General features: G+C 38.9%; 1 protein-coding gene and 1 non-coding gene across 9 annotated transcripts in view; both read left to right on the top strand.

The window, feature by feature from the left end:
* KLHL3 (kelch like family member 3) overlaps window positions 1-21875 on the top strand; it is a 238159-nt gene that overhangs the window by 130800 nt on the left and 85484 nt on the right. For 6 of the 8 annotated variants that reach the window (XM_045507716.2, XM_045507715.2, XM_045507713.2 and 3 more), the window contains one exon: window positions 10751-10870. In XM_045507716.2, the coding sequence (XP_045363672.1) occupies window positions 10751-10870 (120 nt within the window). Of the gene's footprint in view, window positions 1-10750; window positions 10917-21875 lie in introns of all 8 variants that reach the window. The other 2 variants (XM_074360726.1, XM_074360725.1) reach the window with 1 other exon arrangement.
* On the top strand, window positions 7836-7910 carry TRNAD-AUC (transfer RNA aspartic acid (anticodon AUC)). The gene has a single exon. It is a non-coding gene; the product is annotated as a tRNA-Asp (tRNA).

Genomic DNA, 21875 nt, shown 5'->3' with positions numbered 1-21875 from the left:
AGTACTCAGGAAATGGGAGTTGCTGTGATTGTTGGTGTTCATCTATTGCCCCATGATTTGTGCTTGGGTATGAACCAAGCCTTATTTTAGGGCCTACTTATATTTACCACCCAAAGCAGATTATGTGGGACCATTCTCGTGAGAAAATTAGGGAGATTTTCAGGTCACCATCTTGCTTCCACCTCAGCTGTCTCCTCACAGTAAGCTACCACACAGGGCTTGGCACTTCCTCTGCTGGGTTTTACCGACACCTCCCTTAATCCTCCTTTTTATATACACCCTGAAGCATCTGGATGCTTCAGTGGTTTGGAACCATGAACTGGATACTCCTTTGTTCAGGCCAAAATCTTAAGAACCTGTGAATTGGCAGTCACCTTTGCTGTATCCCTAAGCACTCCAGCAATCTACTGGACCTCCTGATGCCAACTTTCCCATCTGCCTCTGTGAAGAATCACTGTGGCTTGATCAGCTAGAGGAAGATGACTTTGCCTTCTGTTTTACCATGGAAAAGGGTCTCTGGCTCTCAGCCGCTACAGTGGTAAATTGTGTGTGTGTGTGTGTGTGTGGAGAGCAGATAGACATTGAAAATGACAGTCACTCTGGCTACTGGGATTTTATTTCACTTCTGGAAATCAGTCTTGTGAATGGATTATACAATACATTTCCAACTTATATGAGGTATCTGAAATAGTCAGATTCTTAGAGACAGAAAGTAGGGTAGTGGTTGCCAGGGGCTGGGTAGAGGGAGAAATGGGGAATTATTGTTTAATGGACATGGAGTTTCAATTTGGGAAAATGGAAAAGTTCTGGCAATGGATGGTTGCACAACAACATAAATGTACCTAAAGCCTCTGAATTACACTCACCAAGACGGTTCAGGTGGTAGATTTCACATTACATATATTTTACCACAATTTAAAAAATTTCCAGGCACTGTCTCTGGCATATCCACGAGAATTGCAGGGAACCACAACTTTTGGAAGAATCATCACAACAAGGTGATGTCGGTTGCCCATTTCCTGAAAACTGTGGTGGTTTTCTCTATCAGAAGCATCCCTGATTGCGAGGGACTGTGCACCCAGCACTGTGCTGTGAACTTGTGCTAGTGGTCCTCGTAGAGAATGGCTCATCCTTACCAGGGAGAGCCTGTTCCTGGACCTCCGAGAGCTTATCTTTTCACCCTTGACCAGAAAGAGCTAGATCATATTTTTTGAAAAGACATGACGTAGATGGCCAATGCTCTCCAAACGCTGAGTTTCGCAACACCAGGTAACATGCTGGGAGGACCAGGGAAGAGCAAGAGTGGAGAGCCCTAGCCATTCTCTCCTCCCACGGTGTTGCTCAGTCCTCGCCCACCCCTAGAAGGCACAGTGTTTGGGCATCACTGCTACCTGAAGCATATGTGCATGTCAACCATGATAGCTGAAACCAAATTTTCCATTTTGGAAATAGTTTTTGGTGAAGCAAGGTTTTCAACTGTAAGAAAACAAAGTCAGTTGAAAGACAGCTCTTGATTTTCCCACACCTAGGTTTGAGTTTTTAGGATTTTTGCTTCCTGCTAGGTTTTAGATTGTTAAGACAGATCCAGACAAGAACATTTTAGGGATACATTTTCTAAAGCAAGTGCTTTATTTGATGAAATTTGCCATCGTAGAACTGACCTCATTTTTTTCAATTTCTGGATAAACCCTAAAACTGGGTTAGACTGAGAAGAGCATTAATGAACTATGTAAAAAATAACTTGAACATGTTTTGTTCTTAGGTTTTTTTTTCCCTATTAAATAAGTTCAATGGATCTCAAGTTAGAAATCTCTAACTTTTTATGATTTAATAGGATTTTCAGAATCTCAGCCTAACTTTCCTGGGCTTTTCTTTTTAACTTGTGAAAGTCTATCGTAGCTTCTATCAAAACCACACATGGAAGAGCTCAGCTCTCCTATTCAAACCAAATAGAAGCTTGGCTTCCAAAATGCCACATAATGAGGGCTGTGTTTCTTTTTGTCTTTCTCCCTCTTTGTCTGTTTCTATCTGTCTAAACTCAAGCATTTCTCTTATGTCTTACGGTTTTAGACAGCGCACTTTAGAGGCTTTCCTCTGAGTTTTGAAGTAAGCTCTCTGTGAATTGGACTCTTAGGAATGTGATTTGTAATATATTTGTTCTTGAGCTTGTTTATGAAGGAGCATATTATAGGAATGGCAGCAGCTGTTGGCCAGCTTTGATGAATCATGATGGGTTTGTGTGAAAATTCCAAGTTCAGTACCATTAATGGTGTTAACTCCAGTATACACTCCAATACACAATCAGTGGACTGAATTTGTGCTATGTCACAGGTTCTAGAGAATTCAGTCTGTTTCTTTAGGCTTGGTTTGGCCATACCATGAAGAACCTCAGAGAGTGAGTCACAAGGATTGATCTCCCCTTGGGTCAATGGGCTGTGGATAGTATCCCAGGTTAGTGGACATTGCTATAAAGAGCATGGGTCTTGGAGTCAGAGAGACCTGGGTTGGAGTGTTTGGTTCTCTACTCAGTTATGTGGGACTTTTGGATAAGTTTTATCTCAGTGCCTCAGGAGAGAATAATAGTACCTGCTTCATAAGGTTGTTCTGAAGATAAAATGAGATAATGGAGGTGAAGTGAGATTTCAGTAAATGTTGACTATCCTAACTGTTACCCAGCAGCTGTAGCTCACTGATGCGTGCCTTCCGCATGTCCATGCAGCCTGCTGTAGGGAGTCCGCCTGATGCTGCTTCGTGTGAACTGAAGTGGCACCACGGAAGGACTGTGGAACTCTGTAGCAGCCTTTGTGTAGGGGAGTGCTTCTTGGTGACGAGACTGCACCATCACGCCCTGAATCCCACTGTCTGGGTATCTTCGAGTGCTGGGTCCTTCATTAATCCAGATGCAGAAATCTAAATTTGGTCGTTTTGGCCTTAAACTTGAGGACTGAAATACATGCTCATCTGCCGTTTGCCCAGAGCCCTGTAGGTTCCGAAGTCCTCTCTTGTCAGTGTTCCATTGCTGCCCAGACTTGGAGATGCAGAGTCGTGCTGATGAACTCATTATGAGAACTGGAGGTGCGGCAGTCAGAGCATCAGTTTATTAGTTGGCAGTGAAAACTGCTATTGGCGAGATGCTCCTGAAGGCCTGCTACCACTTTGTTGCTTCCTGAAGGAGAACCATGGGGGAGGCCAGCTTGCTCAAGAGAGGGTGTGTTGTGAGCTTGGGGCCGAGTTAATGGCATTTGAATATTTACAGGCTTCCAGTTCCACAACAGGGATCTGACTGGAGGCTGAACCAAATGACTATGTGCGATGATGAAATCTTTTCTTTCATAGGTAGTGTGGGATGAGCTGGACCAAGGGTTTTCTCTGTCTGATTCCTATTTTTTGATTTCCTCTTCTAAAGGACGTTTTCCTTGTTGTGGGATTTTAATGCATTCGGCATCGTCTTACTCTGACTCAGAGTTGTTTTGCCCTCTTTAGGTGACTTTGCCTCTCTTTATTCTGTCTCATCTAAAGCTTGAGTGTAATGTGTTTGGGCTCCATGTATGTGGCCCGTGCTGCTTCCTGAACTTTATTTGCATCTCTTGATGACTTTTAGCAGGGATGCTGTTCATCACCCTCAGCAGCATTCCTTGGACTCCCCTTTACCTCTCCTCCCCACTCTCTCACACTCTGATGCTCTGGAGCTCCTCACTTGGCAGATCCCCCCAAACACTTCTGCACGATTGGAAGCTTGGACGCTTTTCTGTCTCCTACTTTGCTGCCATGCTTTCTACTGTCCTTTCCTTTCCATTCATTGCCTGAATTTTCCTTAGTGATGGAAAGAGCCTAAGAACAGACACAGGAAGCAGCAACCTTTCTTGCTCTCTTCCTTCCTCTCTAGTCAATTCTGGCTTCCTATGGCTTCTTATTCTTCTGTTTATGTATCATCAATGCAGGGTACTTGACTGGCTGAGAAAGGCCCCCCTACCACCCCACCATGGGGGAGGAAGTTGAGAGAGATAAAGCTATAATTATTATAATGAGGGGAATTGAGAGACGGAATAGTTGGTAGTTATACCTAATTTACTTATCCATTCATTCATTTATGCAATAATCATTTATTGAGCACCTGCCGTATGCCAGAGGCCAAGAATACAAAGGGAAGTCAGATACCATCCTGGTTCTCATAGAGCTCAAAACCTTGGGTGGGCAGTGATGTGCTGGAGCCAGCACTCACCCAGTTGCAAGAGCTGCTTGTTAAATTTTCAGGAATTTTGTGAGTCAGTTATTAAATACAGCTTTTATTAAACATTAAATGATGTAACTTACTAATTATATTAAAAACAAGTATAATAAATACTCAAAACCCATCAATTCTAAATTATTTTACTAAGGTCTATACCCTTTAGGTTATGTCTGTTGTATCTGTGTCATGGAAATACTATATGATGGTATAATGCACATCTCTTCCTGTGTTCAGTGATATCACGTTGGTGGCTTGAAATCTACCAGGGTGGAAGTATTTACACCAAGGGCTCCTTTCTTTGCAACCAACTGTTAAACATTTACCAGCATAAACTGTGGAGGAGACAGAGAAGGAAGAGGTAATTACAATATAATATGAGGGAAGCATAGAGTCCTGTGGGAACACAGAAGAAGGAAGTAAATCCAAGGTAGTGGAGGATGATAGGGAAGACCTCCTGCAAGAGATCTGGAGGGCTGGTAGAGACGAGCTAGACATAGGGGACATTGGGTGGGATAGGGCAGAAGAGTCCAGTGTATTAGGCAGTTGTGAGTATTTTCATACTTCAGTAACAAGATGTCTTCAGGACAAGGATGAGATTATGAAGGGCCAGGCTAGGTCTCTGAGATTTATTCTGAATGCAATAGGAACCAGATATTTCACAGAATGTGCTATGCACACAATGATATTCTGTAAAGATCACTCTGGAGTCTGGGAGGAAGTTATTGTAGTAATCCAGGCAAGAGATCATTGTGGCCTGGACTGAGGTCGTAGCACTGAAGTACCAGTGACTGTGAGAAGGGAATGGGGTGGAGACATATTAAAGGACGTAGGACTGATAGGACTTGTGGTTGTATGTGAAGTGAGAGAGAGGGAGAGAGGGAAGACAATATCGAGGATGATACTCCAGTTTCTGCTTTGGACAAGCGTGTAGGTAGTTGGTTATGCCTCTGAGATAGAGAATACAGAAAGAAGAATAGGCTTGAGGGAGGGTGGGGAGTATCAGTTGAGTTTAAGTTACTGTGAAAAATCTAAGAAGGGTTGTCAAGACAGACACTGGATACATGGACCTGGAGTTTAGAGACTAGGGGAGGATGGGAGAAAAGACTGTGGGAGGTGGCATGCCGTGAAAGAAGGCCTAATATTTAGAGTTTATATATTTTTATTTACAACATCTATAATTAATATTTTATGTGTATTGATTTATAGTTAAAACTCTGAAGACCAGTTCTACTTTCTTTCTTTTCTTTTTTTTTTCTTTAAATCATTGGAGTTGGGGTCAGTGGTTGGGGCAGATTTCCCCACTCTACTCTACTGTCTGTTACCTGTAAGGACAAGTAAAGGGTTTTCAGATCAGAGTTTATTGATGGCAAATATGTAATGAAGACCTACTGTGGGCATAGCCCTCTGTTGGACAGGGTAAGCCATGTAAGAGTCCTCAGACACATGGTCCTTGCTTACCAGGAATGCCACTGTAACCTAGGATGAGGGGACTGGGTGGTTAAATGGGTGCTATGAAAAGGTAATCAAACAGAGGTCAGTATTCTATGTGCCAGTTGAGTTACAGGCCAGATACACTATAGCAGTTTAGGGAAGGCAGAGATCACTTAGGACTGAATATTCAAAAGGCTTCATAAGTGGTCCTGTAAGAACAGATATTTAGATTATGATATTGCAGGAAAAGGAAGGGGGAATCTGTCTGTAGTAGATGGTTTATCTGCTCAGTACATAGTAAGAACTCAGTAAATATTTGAGTAAGTGAGAGAGAAGGCTAGCATTTAGATTCAGTCCATGTCAAGGAGGACCTCAAATACTGAGCAAGAATCATGACTTTATCCCCTAGACTGGTCTTTCAGCTTTTTAACTACAGAGTCCTTTGAAAGGACATCTTACATGTCCATCCAATATGAGTGCCTATTCTTGTGTTATGCTGCAGGAAAGAACAAGGATCCTGCCTGGTCTGTATTTTCTCACCATATCTATTATTGGTGACCATTTGAATCTTAAATGTGGTTCACCTTGAATGTTACTGAAACTCTGGACATCTGAGCACTAATGAAGGTTCCTTTGTTCAGCAACCAGAGCTTCAGGTCTGGGAGAGGGGCATATATAAATTAATGTCAGTTGTGGAGAGAATTTGGTAGGCTTCGTGCCTCTTGACAGATCATGAAACCCTGAAGGCTGAATCACCTCATTTGGGCTGGGTGGTAGTTCCCGAAGCCTGGCATGGTTTTAATAGGGCAGGCCTAGTTGGGGGATAAAGGGTTGGTCAAATCTGGAGCATCTTTGGCTCTTGGAGAAGTCAATCATTTTGTGCTTAGAGTAATGGCATTTACTGATAAATGCTTTTCAGCAGAAAACATCTTGTGGCTGTGTGTGTGTGTGTGTGTGTGTGTGTGTGTGTGTGTGTGTGTGTGTGTCTGTAACTATATTGTTGCAGGGTGTAAGCTCTAGTGGAAATAGCTTGGGCTTTAAGTCGCATATACCTGAGCTCAGATGCTGTCTCTGTCACTTGTTATCTGTATGACCTTGTGCAAGATTCTGAATTTTTTGAGTCCTCAGACCCTCTCTTTCCTTAACTTCCTGCTTTCTGGAGGGTCAACAAGTTGCCAAGAAGCTTCTACCTTCCAGAAACCAGGAACCCAGAATCTCCTCCAGACTTGCCGAATCTTCACAGAGGAGCAAAGTAGGGGGAAGAAAAGAGATCTTGGGTTCCTTCTCTAATCAAACCTTGCTACTGCATGAAGGGTGGAAAAGACTTTGGTTGGAAGGAGGAAACTATGTGTCCTTTTTCTAGCCAGCTCGATGGTCATCAGCAAGTCATTCTTTGAGGAAAGCTTTAGTGTGAATTGCATGTTGTTGAACTTTAATCCTGATAATAGGCAATCTCTATTTGAGGTCTTTTGGTAAACACAAGATTGTATTAACAGAGATGCATCATTACTGGACCATTCTGGAAGGCTGGAAAGTGCCAAGAGCAACACACAAGGAAGAGCAAGCTTCCCTGTTTACTAGTCACAGTAGGGATTGTTGTCAGTGCTTCCAAAATGGTTCTGTTTGGTCTACATCTGTTCCATGTATGTAAAATGGGCCTAATAACATCTGTCCCCTGGACTTTTATGAGCTCTAATCTTATTAGTTCCCTGTCAAAAACCTTCCCTGATCGATACTAGATTATATTTTCTTTTCCTGGCTTTTAAGTCTCTCTACAATTTGAAGACACTTATAATGAACTATTTGTGCAGTGTTTTACAGTTTCTGTATTTACCTCAGGAATGCAAAGTATAGTTTAGTGTTAGAAAATGTATGTGTCATATACCACATTAAATGATTAAAGGGAAAAATCCATATGATCATCTCATTAGATCCACAAAAACGTTGGATAAATTTCAGTATAACTTTATGATTAAAAAAAAATACAAGGGAGTTTTCCTACTTTGATAAAGGGCATCTACAAAAATCCTAAAATAAACATACACAATGGGGAAACATTAGAAACACGTTTTTAAAAAAAATCAGGAAGATCTCAAGAATATTTATTAGCATACTTTATGTTCAGCATTCTGTGGGCCAGTGCAAAATTTCTTTCAAAAATAGAAAGTAGAAGGGAGAGAGTATAGTTCAACAGTAGAGTGTGTGCCTATCATGCACGAGGTCCTGGGTTCAAGCCCCAGTACCTCCATTAAAATAAATAAATACCTAATTACCACCCCCACCAAAAATTAAGAAAAAAAAAAAAAGAAATTAGAGGCCTAAGACGTGGAAAGGAAGAAAGAACTCTTGGCGTTATATGCAGGTAATATGATTGTTATACATAGAACACCTAGCTGACTCTTCAGACAAATATAGTTAGAAATAATAGGAACGTTTGATAAGGCGGCATGGTATAAAATCAATGCTTATAAACCATAAGAATCAGAAAACAAAACAAAACAAGACACCATTGCTATGATAAAATAGCAACAAAAATTATATGATACTTAATAAATTTAATCAAATACGTGTAAGATCTTCATACAGAAAAATATGAAAGTTTGACACTAAAGGAGACCTAAATAAATGGAGAGATAGTCCATGCTCATGGGTAAGAAGGCATAGAAAGATGTCAGTTTTACCCAAATTGATCTATAAATTCAATGTAATTTCTATCAGAGTTCCCTAAGAGTCTTCATGGAACTCATACTAAAATTTATATAAGAGAGTAAAGAAATGAGAATAGCCAAGACACATCTGAAGTATAGTCATAGGATAGGGGACTTGCCCTATCAGATATTAGGCCTTATTATGAAGCTACAGAAGTAATGTGGTTCCTGGTACAGAGACAGATAAACTGACCAATAGAATAGGTCAGAGTCCAGAAATAGATCCCTGTATATTTGGAACTTCGATATATGACTAAATGTGGCATAACAGGTGAATTGGAAAAAGCAGAAGTATTCAGTAAGTGGAACTTACGGGAAAAATTAGATCCATATTTCATATAGTGCCATAAAAATCAACAGATAAAATAAGGGCTTAAATATCAAAAGCAAAATATTAAACTTTTGCTATAAAATAGAAATTTATATTGTCTGGCATGGAGTAGGGATGGACGCTTAACTATAAAAGAAATTATGCTTGGAGGATTTTTAATGTGAAGTTTTTCATCTTTACTGGGTGCTCCCCACCTTGATAACATTCTCTTGTTTGAGATTTTCTTCACCTTTTCAAACACACGATTCTAATCATCTGCATCTCTTGATATTTATCCTTCTGTGCTCAGCTAACTTCTTTGCACTCGGAATCTAGACAGTCCCAAAGTTCAGATGTCTGTGGCTGACATTTGCATGCTGAGGTGAAAGTGGGAAGGAAACCAAAAGAGGAATCTTCTGTGGTCAGACAAGCTGTGGGTCTGGCATGCTGGCTGTATGGAATGTTCCAAGAGTTACACATCCCAGAGTGAGATCTGTAGAGACTCTCAGGTCCCTAGAACTTTCTCTTAACTTCAGCAGCCCCTGTCTTGAGCCAGTTTGAAAGGCTAGGTGTTAGCATCAACAGAGGCCCACTAAGGGAAAGGCAAGGGAAACTACTGTCAGTGTCTTGAGAGTTACAGTGAATTGTGGGGCTCCAAATCTACATAAGTGGAGAAGGTTCTATTTTTCTCTAGCGAAGCAAAGCTTATCCTGATCCAAACAGTGGTTACTCCAAGGTCCCAGACTTGACCTGGAACTGATTAGTTTTATCATTATGGGGAGAAAGTCCTTTCCTTGCTCATCTTTTTTTGATTCTTCTTTCCCACACCACCACCACACTGAGATGTTACTCAGGTGTAACTGGGCATCTAGCTGGCATCCCATAGGAATTGGGTGTTTTGTCTAAGGTATAGAGGGTTTTGAGATGATGAGTGACTCTTGCTAGTTACCACCTGCTCGTTTAGCTCATAGATAGTCTTTCTTTTTATAACAATTACAATCCCTTATCTTTTCTAAGGGATTATGGTTTCCCAAAAGCTTTGTGCCTCTGCTCTCCAGGCTGTAGCCAGTGTGATCTTTCTAAAGCGCAAATGTGTTCACCTGCTTCCTGCTCTACTTCTTTGCTTCTCATTGTTTTAGAATCTAGTCCAAACTCCTTAGCTTTGTTAACGTGACACTTACAAGATTGCTCAGCCCTCTAGCCTTTTCTCTTGACTCTCCTTTAGTTTTGCTGAACTTCCAGTACTTTGAACACACTTTGTTCACATTGTTTCCTCTGCTGGAATACTCTCCATCTTCCTTTTTCATCTAGCTAATTTCTGCCCTTCTTTTCTTCTTTTTTATAAGGAATTCTTTTTTTTTTCATTTATTGTTTTTTTTTTGGAGGGGTGGTAATTAGGTTTGTTTGTTTATGGAGAGACTGGGGATTGAACCCAAGACCTCCTGCATGCTAAGCATGCACTCTACCACTGAGCTATAGCCTCCTTCCCTGCTCTTCTTTAAGATTTTTGTTCTTCCTCAGCTTCTAGGAAGTTTTTCCTTAGCCTGCCAGCACTGAGATAGTTGCTTGTCCCCTGTGCTTCTGTAACTCCAATCAAATCATAATAGTTACAATATGATGTTTCATTGTTTACTTAGCTTTCTCCTTCCCTGAACTCTTAAGTCAGGTCTATGCATTATTTATTGTTGTGTTTCCCATAAATTGAAATACAGAGCTTGGCACATAGTAGGCTCCATTAAATGTGCAGTGAGTGTTGTCATGTTTAGTCTCCCCTCTCCCACCTGAGCCTTTTAGAGATGGAGAGATGGAGGATAAGAACCACCCACAGAGTCACACCAGTGCTTGGTGGAGGAAGCTGAGCTAGGATCTGAGAGATGCGCTTTGCATTGGAAGATCCTGAAGAAATTCCTGACCCAGTGATTTCCCTTCCTGCTGGGTGTGTGGTAAAGAGAACAGGCTGACAGGGATGCCCTGGTGGGTGGGCAAATGTGTGGACTTGTGGCAGTTGGATGAATGAGTTTACCAACATGTGATCTTCTCTTTCCCCTCCCACTCCCTCTCTGTTCACAGCATCAAGCCGAGCTCCCAGCCCCCGATACAGGCTGGGGATGATGAAAAGAACCAGAGGACGATCACTGTCAACCCTGCCCACATGGGAAAGGCGTTCAAGGTTATGAATGAGCTGCGGAGGTACTTTTCCTATTTTGCCTGTGCCCTTTTGGAAGGAACTTGCTGGGTGAGCGTCATCAGGGACTGAGAACAGAAGTCAGAACACCACTACCTAGTGAAGTCTGACTCTTCTCCACCCACTCTCAGACAGTCATTTGGCTTCCCTTTTCAAACTCTGATAGAGACAGAATGGCTTTCCAAAGCCTCACTCTTTCCTTTGTATTTATTTAACACCTGTTATTTTAGTGCTTAATCACGGGGGGAAAGTTCTTTATGGTTACAGCAGTTCTGTTCATAAACTTGATTTCCAACCGAACCAGCTGCTTGAAGGTCAATAACAGAATGATTGCAACACCTACACAGAATTGCAGTTTAAGACTGCGGATGCCATGCATTTTCTTTTGGCCTCTCTCTCTCATTCTTTGGTCTGAATTTTGTCTTTGTCAAGACAGCCACGTGAATGGAACAATACCTAGCTTCTAAAACGCAGTTTAGCTCTATAAAGAAAGCAATGAAATGCAAAAGCACTCCTCCTCACTGAGCTCAATGGTGAGGGGTGTGCAGGCTATTTGTAAGGCCAATGTACATGTTTGATGAGCTTATTGCAAGACAGGTTCAGTGCACCAAACAAGTTTTTCTGTACGAAGGCTGTGCATACAATCTCTTCTTTACCAGAAAGCTCAGAAGCTTCCTTTGCCTATGCCATTATTTACTGCATATTTCATCCTATCATGAGCTGTAACTGTTTATCTCCTCTTTTCTCTGTAGTTCATGAGGTCCCTGAGGGCAGGAGCAACTTCTGAATCATTTTGATCTTTAGCACTTGGTACTTCATAGGAGCTTCAAGTCACTCACCAAAGATACCCAGATGCAGTGACTAGGCTCTGGGATGGGTGGGGGTACAGGGTAAAAAAATGAAGATAGGTCAATGAAAATGATCTTCCTACGATGCAAGTAGGTGTTATGAAGGAGGACTGCATCAGGTGCCTGCCAGGTGGTAGGTATATGATACTTATTAATTTCTTAAAGGGTGTCCTGAAAGCAAGCATGTCAAACTGCAGCTTTGGAGAACACTTCCTAAAGGGGAAGGTGCTTGAGCTAAATTTTGAAGGACAGGTAAGAGCTAAAGAAATAAAAAAATAGTAGGGTTGGGGGAAGTCCTCCAGGCAGAGAGGTTGGCAAGAGCAAAAGCACTCTATAGCTGAAAATGTGTTTGTTGGGTAGGGGATTGAACAACTTGTAAACAAAAATTCTATATTCGTTTCCTCACTTCTCCTTTCTGCAGGGCCTAGTCTTTGGCATTTAAAACCAAGTTAAGTTAAATTTGTCTTGCACCCCACAGCTCAATTTTTATTAGGCCTCCTGCCAGATTTCCTAGAAGCTCCATCCATAGTTGTCTTAGGCAGTGGGCAGTGCTAATTCATGCCTAATGTTCTTTTGTCAGTAACGAGTTTGTGTGGTGTTCCCTAGACACTATTAAAGTTCCTCATTTAGTTCCCTTGAGTATGGCTTGTGTCCTTTGTCTGATTTAAGACTCCAGATCTCCTAACAGCCTCACTTCACACATCAAAGAATTAGAAAAAGAAGATCAAACTAAGCTCGAAGTTAGCAGAAGGAAGGAAATAATAAAGATTAGAGCAGAGATAAATGAAATAGAGACTAGAAAGACAACAGGAAAAAAAACAATGAAATTAAGAGTTGGTTTTTTTGAAAAGATAAACAAAATTGACAAACCTTTAGCTAGACTAACCAAGATCAAAATTATAAATGAAAGAGGAGACATTACAACTTATCTCAGAAATACAAATGATTATAAGAGGCCACTATGAACAACAAATTGCCAACAAATTGGATAACTCAGAAGAAATGGATAAATTCCTTGAAACATACAAACTACTAAGACTGAATTAAGAAGCAGAAAATTTGAATAGACCAATAATGATTAAGAAGAGTGAAGCAGTAATAAAAAAAAATCTCCTAACAAAGAAAAGCCCATGACCAGATGATTTCACTGGTGATTTCTTCCAAACATTCAGAGAAGAATAAATATCAGTCCTTCTCAAGCTCTCCCAAAAACTTGAAGAGGAGGAAACACTCCCAAACTCATTTTAACAAGGCCAGCATTACTCTGATACCAAAGTCAGATAAGGACGCTACAAGAAAACTATAGGCCAATATTCCTGATAAATATTGATATAGAAATTCTCAACAGAATACTAGCAAGCAGTCTATGTATGATCTGGTGCAATATGATCTGGTAAAAGGACCATAAACCATGATTAAATGGGATTTATCCTTGGGATGCAAGGGTGCTTCAAGATAATCAAATCAATAAATGTGATGCATCATGTTAATAGAATGGAGGATAAAAATCATAGGATCCTTTCAATGGATGCAGAAAAAGTGTTTGACAAAATTCAACATCCTTTCGTGATTAAAAACTCACAATAAATTGAGTACAGAAGAATCATACCTCAACATGATAAAAGCCCTGTATGGCAAACCCACAGCTAATGCCATATTCAATGGTGAAAGGCTGAAAGCTTTTCCTCTGAGCCCAGGAAGAAGACAAATGTGCCCACTTTCGCTATTACTTTTGAACATAGTACTGCAAGTCCTAGCCAGAGCAATCAGGCAAAACAAAGAAATAAAAGGTATCCCAGTCAGAAAGAAAAATGATAGTCTTTCAATAAACAGTGTTAGAATAACTGGACATTCACATGCAAAAGAATGAATTGGACTCCTGTCTTACACTACTCAGAAAAATTAACTCAAAATGGATTAGAGACTTAATGTTAGGACCTAAAACCATAAAACTGTTAGGAAAAAACAGAGAAAAAGCTCCTCTCATTGGTTTGGGCACTGGCTCTTTCGATATGACACCAAAAGCACAAAGCAAAAATAAACAAATGAGACTTCATCAAATTAACAAGTTCCTGCATAGCAAAGGAAACCATCAACAAAGTGAAAAGGCAGCATAAGAAAGGGAGAAATTACTGGCAACCCGTAAATCTGTTATATCCCAAATATGTAAGGAATGCATACAACTCAATAGAAAAAAAGCAGTTAAAAAATGGGTAAAGGACCTGAATAAACATTTTTCCAAGGAAGACACCCAAATGACTAACAGGTGCATGGAAAGGTGCTGAACATCACTAATCAGGAAAATGCAAATCAAAACCACAATGAGCTATCACCTCACACCTGTTAGAATGGCTGTTATGAGAAAACAAACAAACAAACAAACAAAAAAGCAAGAGATAACAAGTGCTGGCTAGGCCATGGAGAAAAGGGAACTCTTGTGCACTGTTGGTAGGAATGTAAATTGATACAGCCACTACGGAAGATAGTATGGAGGTTCCTCAAAAAATTACAAATTGAACTACCATACAATCTAGCAATCCCCCTTCTGGGTATATATCTGAAGGAAGTGAAATCACTGTCTCAAAGAGATATCTGCACCCTCATGTTCATTGCAGCATTATTCACAGTAGCCAAGATATAAACACAACCCAAGTGTTGGTCAGTGGATGAATGGATAAAGAAGATGTGGTATACATACACAATGGAATATTATTTAGCTATGAAAAAGAAGGAAATTCTGCCATTTGCTACAACATGGATGAACCTTGAGGGTATTGTACTAACTTAAATATGTCAGAGAGAGACAAGTACTATATGATCTCATTTATATGTGAAATCTAAAAAAGCTGAATTCACAGAAAGAGAGTAGAATAGTGGTTGTCAGGGGCTGGGGGTTGTGGGAAATGGGGAAATGTTGATCAAAGGGTACAGACTTCCAGTTATAAGATGAATCAGTTCTGGGGATCTAATGTACAACATGGTGACTATAATTAGCAGTACTGTATTGTATACTTGAAAATGACTAAGATCATAAATGTTCTCAGCACAAAGAAAAGGGTAACTATGTAAGATGACAGATGTGTTAATTAACCTTATGTGGTAATCATTTCACAATATATATCAAATCATTCCATTGGACACCTTAAACTTGAACAGTGTTTTATGCCAATTATAGCTCAATAAAAACTGGGGGAAAGTTTACTTTGCCTGGTGTAGCCAATTCCAGTAATTGCTTAAAGGTATGGCATTAAAGAAATAGATATGCACACAGAATTTCTCCCACCCTCACTTTCCATTATTAGCATTTTTCTTTTTCTTAAATCCCTAAAAAAAAAAAAAAAAAAAAAAAAAAAAAAAAAACCTGCTGTGTCCTTGTTCCTTCTTTTTGCAAGTTACCGCATTTTTGCATCTTTCCCTAAAAGCACTGACTTGGATTTAACCTCCTCCGGCAGTCCTGCTGCTTCTCTTTTGTATAAATCAGCATTTGCCAAAGTCTGTTCTGAGGAGCATTTCCTCACGATGCTCTGTGAAACAAGAGCTCTGTACCAAAATGTGTTTAAAAATTCTGTGTAAAACTGCTGTGCCCCTCTTTGAGATTCATAATATACATAGGCATATTAAAACCTCTGAGAAGTCATACAGTGAACTTCTCTGAGGGTTTCCCACATGTGTTTGAACCCTCTTTGGTTGTTGTTATGTATAGACAGTGTTTTGTGAAACTTGTTTTGGGAAACACTGTTCTTTTGCTGAAATTTAACTGAATAATCTATGTATTAGGGTTTTCCAGAGAAACAGAACCAATTACATATATATATATATATATGTATCTATCTATTGTTATTAGTATTATTTACATATGTTATTGGTTATGTTTCTCTGGGAAACCAGCTATATAGGTAAAAGCAAATAAATAAATAAATGAATGGAAGAGGAGATTTATTACTGGAATTGGCTCATGTGGTTATGGAGGCTGAGAATTTTCACAGTCTGCTGTCTGCAAACTGGAGAACCAGGCAAGCCAGTGGTATCATTCAGTCCAAGTCTGAAGGCCTGAGAAACAAGAGCCACTGGAGTAAGTCCTGCAGCCCAAAGGCCCAAGAACCAGAAGCTCTGATGTGCAAGGGCAGGAGGAGTTGGACAGTACAGCTCAAGAAGAGAAAGCGAGAATTTACCCTTCCTCTACCTTTTTTTCTGGTCAAGCCCTCTGTGAACTGGATGATCCTGACCTATGTTGATGTAAGATCGTCTTTTCTCAGTCTACCAGTTTAAAGGCTAATCTCTTCACAGACACATCCAGAAATAATATTTTACCAGCTTATCTGGGCCTCCTTCGGCCCAGTTAAGTTGACATGTAAAGTTAACCAGCACAATCTTGTTCCTCCTTTGTTTGTTTCAAATGGATCACACAATCTCTTTATGTTTTGGTTGGGAAATTTCTGGTTCAGGTTTAGGCATGGACTTCTTGTTCATTTTTTTTATTAAAATTTTTTTCTTTTTCCTTTTTATGAAAAGAAATATATTTGTTGTAGAACAAATACAGGTGAACAAAAAGTCATCTATAATTTTAATACACAGTGGTAACCATTGTTAACACTTTGGAGAAGATCTTTCTTTAAAATATATATCTCAACCAGATTTTTATTCTTAACCTTATATTGAACAAATTTTTCATTTTAGATGGATGAATGATACTCTAATTTTTCTTTTTTTAGAAACAGTTCACTGTTGTTGGATGTCTAGGTTTTTCATCCCCCTTGTATGAATAATACCTACAGTGGTTGTGTGTGGAGCAGGATAGCACAGAGGTCATAGCCTAGCCTTTGGAGCCAGGCAGCCTGGTTTCAAACCTTGGCTCCTGTCCTGGCTAGCTGTGTAACCCTGGACAAGTTAATTAATATCCCTAACCTCACTTTTGTCAATCATAAAATAAAGCCAGTAGTAGTTCCAGTCTTGCTGACTTGCTAAGAGAATTAATAAGTGCTTAGAACAATGATAGCACAGATATTATTATTGTTAAATACTTGTGCACATTTATGATAATTTCTATCAAATTAACTCCTAGAAGTAGAATTGCTAAACAGCATGTAGCATCATCATCATAGTAATAATAGTAATAATAGTAATAATAGTAATAATAATAATAATAATAATAATAATAATAATAATAATAATAATACCTATTTCTTAGATATTTTTATGGGGCCGTGCAACATAGTGAACATTGTGTAAGTGTTAGCTCTTCTTATGATGACGATGATATGCTACAGACGTATGGCAATAGATGAGAGAATCAAAGTCTTGCCCTCAGTCTAGCTTGTATTCTAGTGATGTTCAAAGTTTATATCAAATTCTAAGGAATTTAAATGGCTATATTTAAAAAAACTAGTGTGGAATGGTGAGGCAGGGAGAGAAAGGGGGCCTGAATAGACACTTTATTGATTTGGGTGAGTTTAATGGGAACTGGAGAGCGGCATTCTTTGTTTCGATGAGGGCCAGGTTGAAGCATCTTACATCCAGGGGCCAAGCTGATGAAATGTTACGTGATGTTCCTGGGACCTGGGGTTATTGTTTGCATTATTTTCACTTTCTCCTCCCTCCATGTTAAGCTATTTTAGTTCAAGCACACATTCTTTGCAGTTTATGAATCACACAGTTCACGTGTTTCCTATTTTTTTTAGTTCCATGGTAGAGCTGCATTGCTGGCATGGTAACCAGCCAGCCTTCCTCATCCTTTTGTACTTCATTGCTCCTCTCTGGTTGGACCAACAACTGCTTCTGAGCCACGGAGACCTAGTGGCTCTTTGTCTCTTGACTTACCATCTACCAAGCAAGTGGGCATGCAGCCCTTTTTTGGAACAGTGCTTCCTGATCAGGCCTGAAAAGGAGCGACAATATTCTGTCTCATTTTTACAGTTTTAACCTCTTAATTCACAATTGCACATAGTTCTCTGCTCTCATCTTTTTTTTTTTAAGGTGGTTTCCCACTATGTCTTTATTACTAGTAATGAGCCATCTTAGCACATTGCTGTTTTCTTTTTCTTTTTTTAAAGTGTATTGTTTTTTAGCTTAATTTTTTTTTACTTCTTGCTTTTAGTATAACTTTTTAAAAATTCAAGTATAGTTAATTTACAATATTGTGTTAGTTTCAGGTGTACTGATTTTTTTTTTTGTAGATTATATTCCATTATAGGTTGCTACAAGATATTGAGTATAATTCCCTGTTCTATACAGTAAATCTTCATTGCTTATCTCTTTTATGTATAGTAGTTTGTATCTGTTAATCCCATACTCTTAATTTCTTCTTTCCATTGCCAAACAAAACATAAATTTATTTTCTATGTCTGTGAGTCTGTTTCTGTTTTGCATATACATTCATTTGTATTATTTTTTAGATTCCACATATAAGTGATAACATACCGTATTTGTCTTTCTCTTTCTGACTTACTTCACTAAGCATAATATTCTCTAGGTCCATCCATGTTGCTGCAAATGGCAGTATTTCATTCTTTTTTATGGCTGAGTAGTATCCCATTGTATATACATCTTCTTAAGCGAGTTGTCTGTTGATAGACACCTGGGTTGTTTCCATGTCTTGGTTATTGTCAGTGCTGCTATGAACATTGGAAGCATGTATCTTTTTGAATTAGAGTTTTCATTTTTTGCAGATATATATCCTGTTTTTCTTTTTTTGGTAACAGCTTTATCAAGATATAATTCCTATGCCATACAATTCACCCATTTAAAATATACAATTTAATGGCTTTTGTTATAGTCATAGAGTTGGGCAACCAGCAATCAATTTTAGAACATTTTGATAACCCCCTCAAAAAAATTCCCTGTATATTTTAGCAGTAATGCCCCTATTCTCCCTACTCACTCACCCCCCAGCACAAGAAACCACTAGTCTACTTTCTGTATCCAAATCCAAAAAATAGATTTGCCTATTTTGGAATCCTATAATATGTCTTTTGTGACTGACTTTCTTCATTTGGCATAATGTTTTCAAGGTTCATTCATGTTGTAGCTTGTCTCAGTATTTTATCCCTTTATATTGCTGAATAATAACTCACTGTATGGATATACAGATTTGAGGCCATTTTGAGGCTATTATGAATAATGCTGCTATGAACATTCAGGTACAAGTTTTTGTGTGGATGTAAGTTTTTATTTTTCGTGGGAGTGGGGTTGCTGCATCATGTGATAACTCTATGTTTAACCTTTTGAGGGAATGTCAGACTGTTTTTCAAAGCAGCTGCACCACTTTACATTTCTATCAGCAGTGTAATAAGGTTCCAATGTCTCCATATCTTCACAACACTTGTTATTTGCTGTGGTTTTCATTATAACCATACCATTGAGTAGGAAGAGTTATCTCATTGTGATTTTGATTTGCATTTCTCTGATGACTAATGATGTTGAACATCTTTTCATGTGGTCATTGGCCATTTCTATATCTTATATGGAGAAATGTCTGTGAAGATACTTTGCCTATTTTAAATTGGGTTATATGTCTACTTATAATTGAGTTGTAAGGTTTCAAGTTCTTTATATATTCTGGATACAAGCCTTTTATCAGATACATGAATTACAAAGTTTTCCTTTCATTATATAGATTTTCTTCTCACTTTCATGACGTCCTGATGGTGTCCTTTGAGGAACAAAGTTGTAAACTTTGATGTCTAATTTTTAAATTTTCTTTTGCGCTTTTGGCGTCATGTCTAACAAACCATTGCCTAATCTAAAGTCATGAAGATTTACCCCTGTGTTTTCTTCTAAGAGTTTTATAGTTTTAGCTCTTACATTTAGGTCTTTGATTAATTTTGAGTTAATTTTTGTATATTGTGTGAAGTAAGGGTCCAACTTTATTCTTTTGCATGTGGATATCCAGTTATCCAGTTGTCAGTAGTGTTGCTGTGAACCCTTTGTTGAAAAGACTGTTCTTTCCCAGTTGAATGGTCTCAGCACCCTTGCCAAAAATCAACTGACTGTGAATGTGAGGGTTTATTTTTAGACTCTCAATTCTAGTTTGTTGATCTATATAACTCTCCTTGTGCTATTACTACACTCTTTAGCTTCGTAGTAAGTTTTGAAATTGAGAAACCTGAATCCTTCAACTCTATTCTGTTTCAAGATTGTTTTGACCATTCTAGTTTCCTTGAATTTCCATATGAATTGTAGATTCAGCCTGTCACTTTCTGTGAAGAAGCCAGCTGGGAGTTTGATAGAAATTACGTTGAATCTGTAGAATATTTTGGGGGAGTATTGCCATCTTAGCAACATTAATCTTTTAATTCACAAACACTTACTTAGATTTTCCACTAATTTAGCTCTTCTTTAATTTCTTTCAACTGTGTTTTATAGTTTTAAGGTATAGGTTTTGTCCTTCTTTTGTTTTATTCCTAAGGTATTTTATTCTTTTTGATGCTATTGTAAATGGAATTTTAAAAACACATTTTTGGATTGTTCATTGCAAGTGTATAGAAATGTAGTTGATTTTTATATATTGATCTTGTATTCTGCAACCTTCTTAAACTCATTTATTTATTCCAGTAGTTTTTTAGTGGATTCCTTAGGATTTTTTGTATATGAGATCATGTCATTTGTGAACAGAGATAGTTTAATTTTCTTTCCAATTTGGATGCCTTGTATTTCATTTTCTTGCCTAATTGCCCTGGGTAGCCACCCTAATAACCTTATTTATCAGCAGTATTTGATATAATTGATCATTCCTTCCTTTAAAAACCTTTTTTTAACTTATTTTACTTAATTTATTATTGTGTTACTTTTGGGGGTGTGGGAGGTAATTAGGTTTATTTATTTTTAATGGAGGAACTGGGGATTGAACCCAGGATCTCATGCATGCTAAGCATGTGCTCTACTACTTGATCTATACCCTCCCCCAATCATTCCTTCTTTTTTGTAGCGTCTCTTCACTTGGCTTCTTGGATACCACACTGTTTTGGTTTTCCTCCTATCTCGTTGGCTAATTTCTCATCTCTTTCGTTGGTTCTTTCTCTTCCCCCCAACTTCCTAACCTTCTCCCACCTCTGAACTCCAGACCCTAGTATCCACTTGCCTACATGAAAACCTCACTTAGATGTCCAATAAGCAGCTCAGATTTACCATGTCCAAAACCTAATCTCTGATCTTAAATGAAATATTTTGTAGAAAAAAAAGAGGAAAAGAAATAAGTTAACACTTACTGAATGCTTACTGTTACCATTATTGATTATCTTGTTTGCAGCACATTAGTTCTGACAGTCAGGGGACGTGAATCCTGGCCAGTTTGATTCCAGAGCCTGAGCTCCTTCCTAACAGCTCTGCTGTATTTCCCTACAAGTCACAACGTGTATAGCCTTACTTTTCTCTCCTCAAGATTGTCCCTTGGAGTAGTGTATGATAGTTCAAAAAAAAGGATCCCTCAGGCTCTCTGATAATTGGAATTAGAGCCATGCAGTGCTTTTAGAGTTGCATCTTCCCTTTTCCATGCAGAGTGGAGACACAGAGATGTCTCCAGTGTGCAGACAGGTTTCCCACCACCAGGGAAAGCCTACCTTGAGTTTTGGACAAGTTTCTCTTGGTCACTTTTCCAGGTTAGAGTTTCTATGGTCTTGAGATACACTTCCTGCCTTTCAGAATCGCTCTTTTATTTGCTTAACTGGATTCTCCATCTTTATTCTTCATTCCCTCTGGTTTCTTTCCCATTTGTTCACAAAGTATCAGCTCTTTTGGTTTTGTGTAAGATATCCCACTATGACATTTGCCTGTTCAGCACCTAGCCCTGAAAATTTGCTCAGCACTTCTGACCCATCTGTGTCAACGCTTTGCTTATTAAAATACTGGTTACCAAAAAAAAAAAAATTACTTGTATTTTAAGTAGCAGTGATAACTTCATTTTTCCCTAAAATCTTTAATAGAAGTGAAAATACCCAAGACGAGTCTATTCATGTTGAAAATTTATTTTTTACAACACATTTTATCCAGATGAGAAACAAGGCTATTCTCAGGTGGTGTCTGCAGTCTCTTTTGGTCCCCATGATATATGTCCCAAGGCAGCTAAGAAAGATGAGAAAACTGGTGAGGTCATTTGTCCCTGTTCATATAGCCAGTTAGGGGGCAGAGTCAGTTCTGTCCCCAGCTGAGCTGATTTATTCTGATAAAA

The sequence above is a fragment of the Camelus bactrianus genome, chromosome 3 (assembly GCF_048773025.1).
Source record: "Camelus bactrianus isolate YW-2024 breed Bactrian camel chromosome 3, ASM4877302v1, whole genome shotgun sequence".
Taxonomy (NCBI): Eukaryota; Metazoa; Chordata; class Mammalia; order Artiodactyla; family Camelidae; genus Camelus; species Camelus bactrianus.
This window is presented reverse-complemented; position numbering and strand designations above follow the sequence as displayed.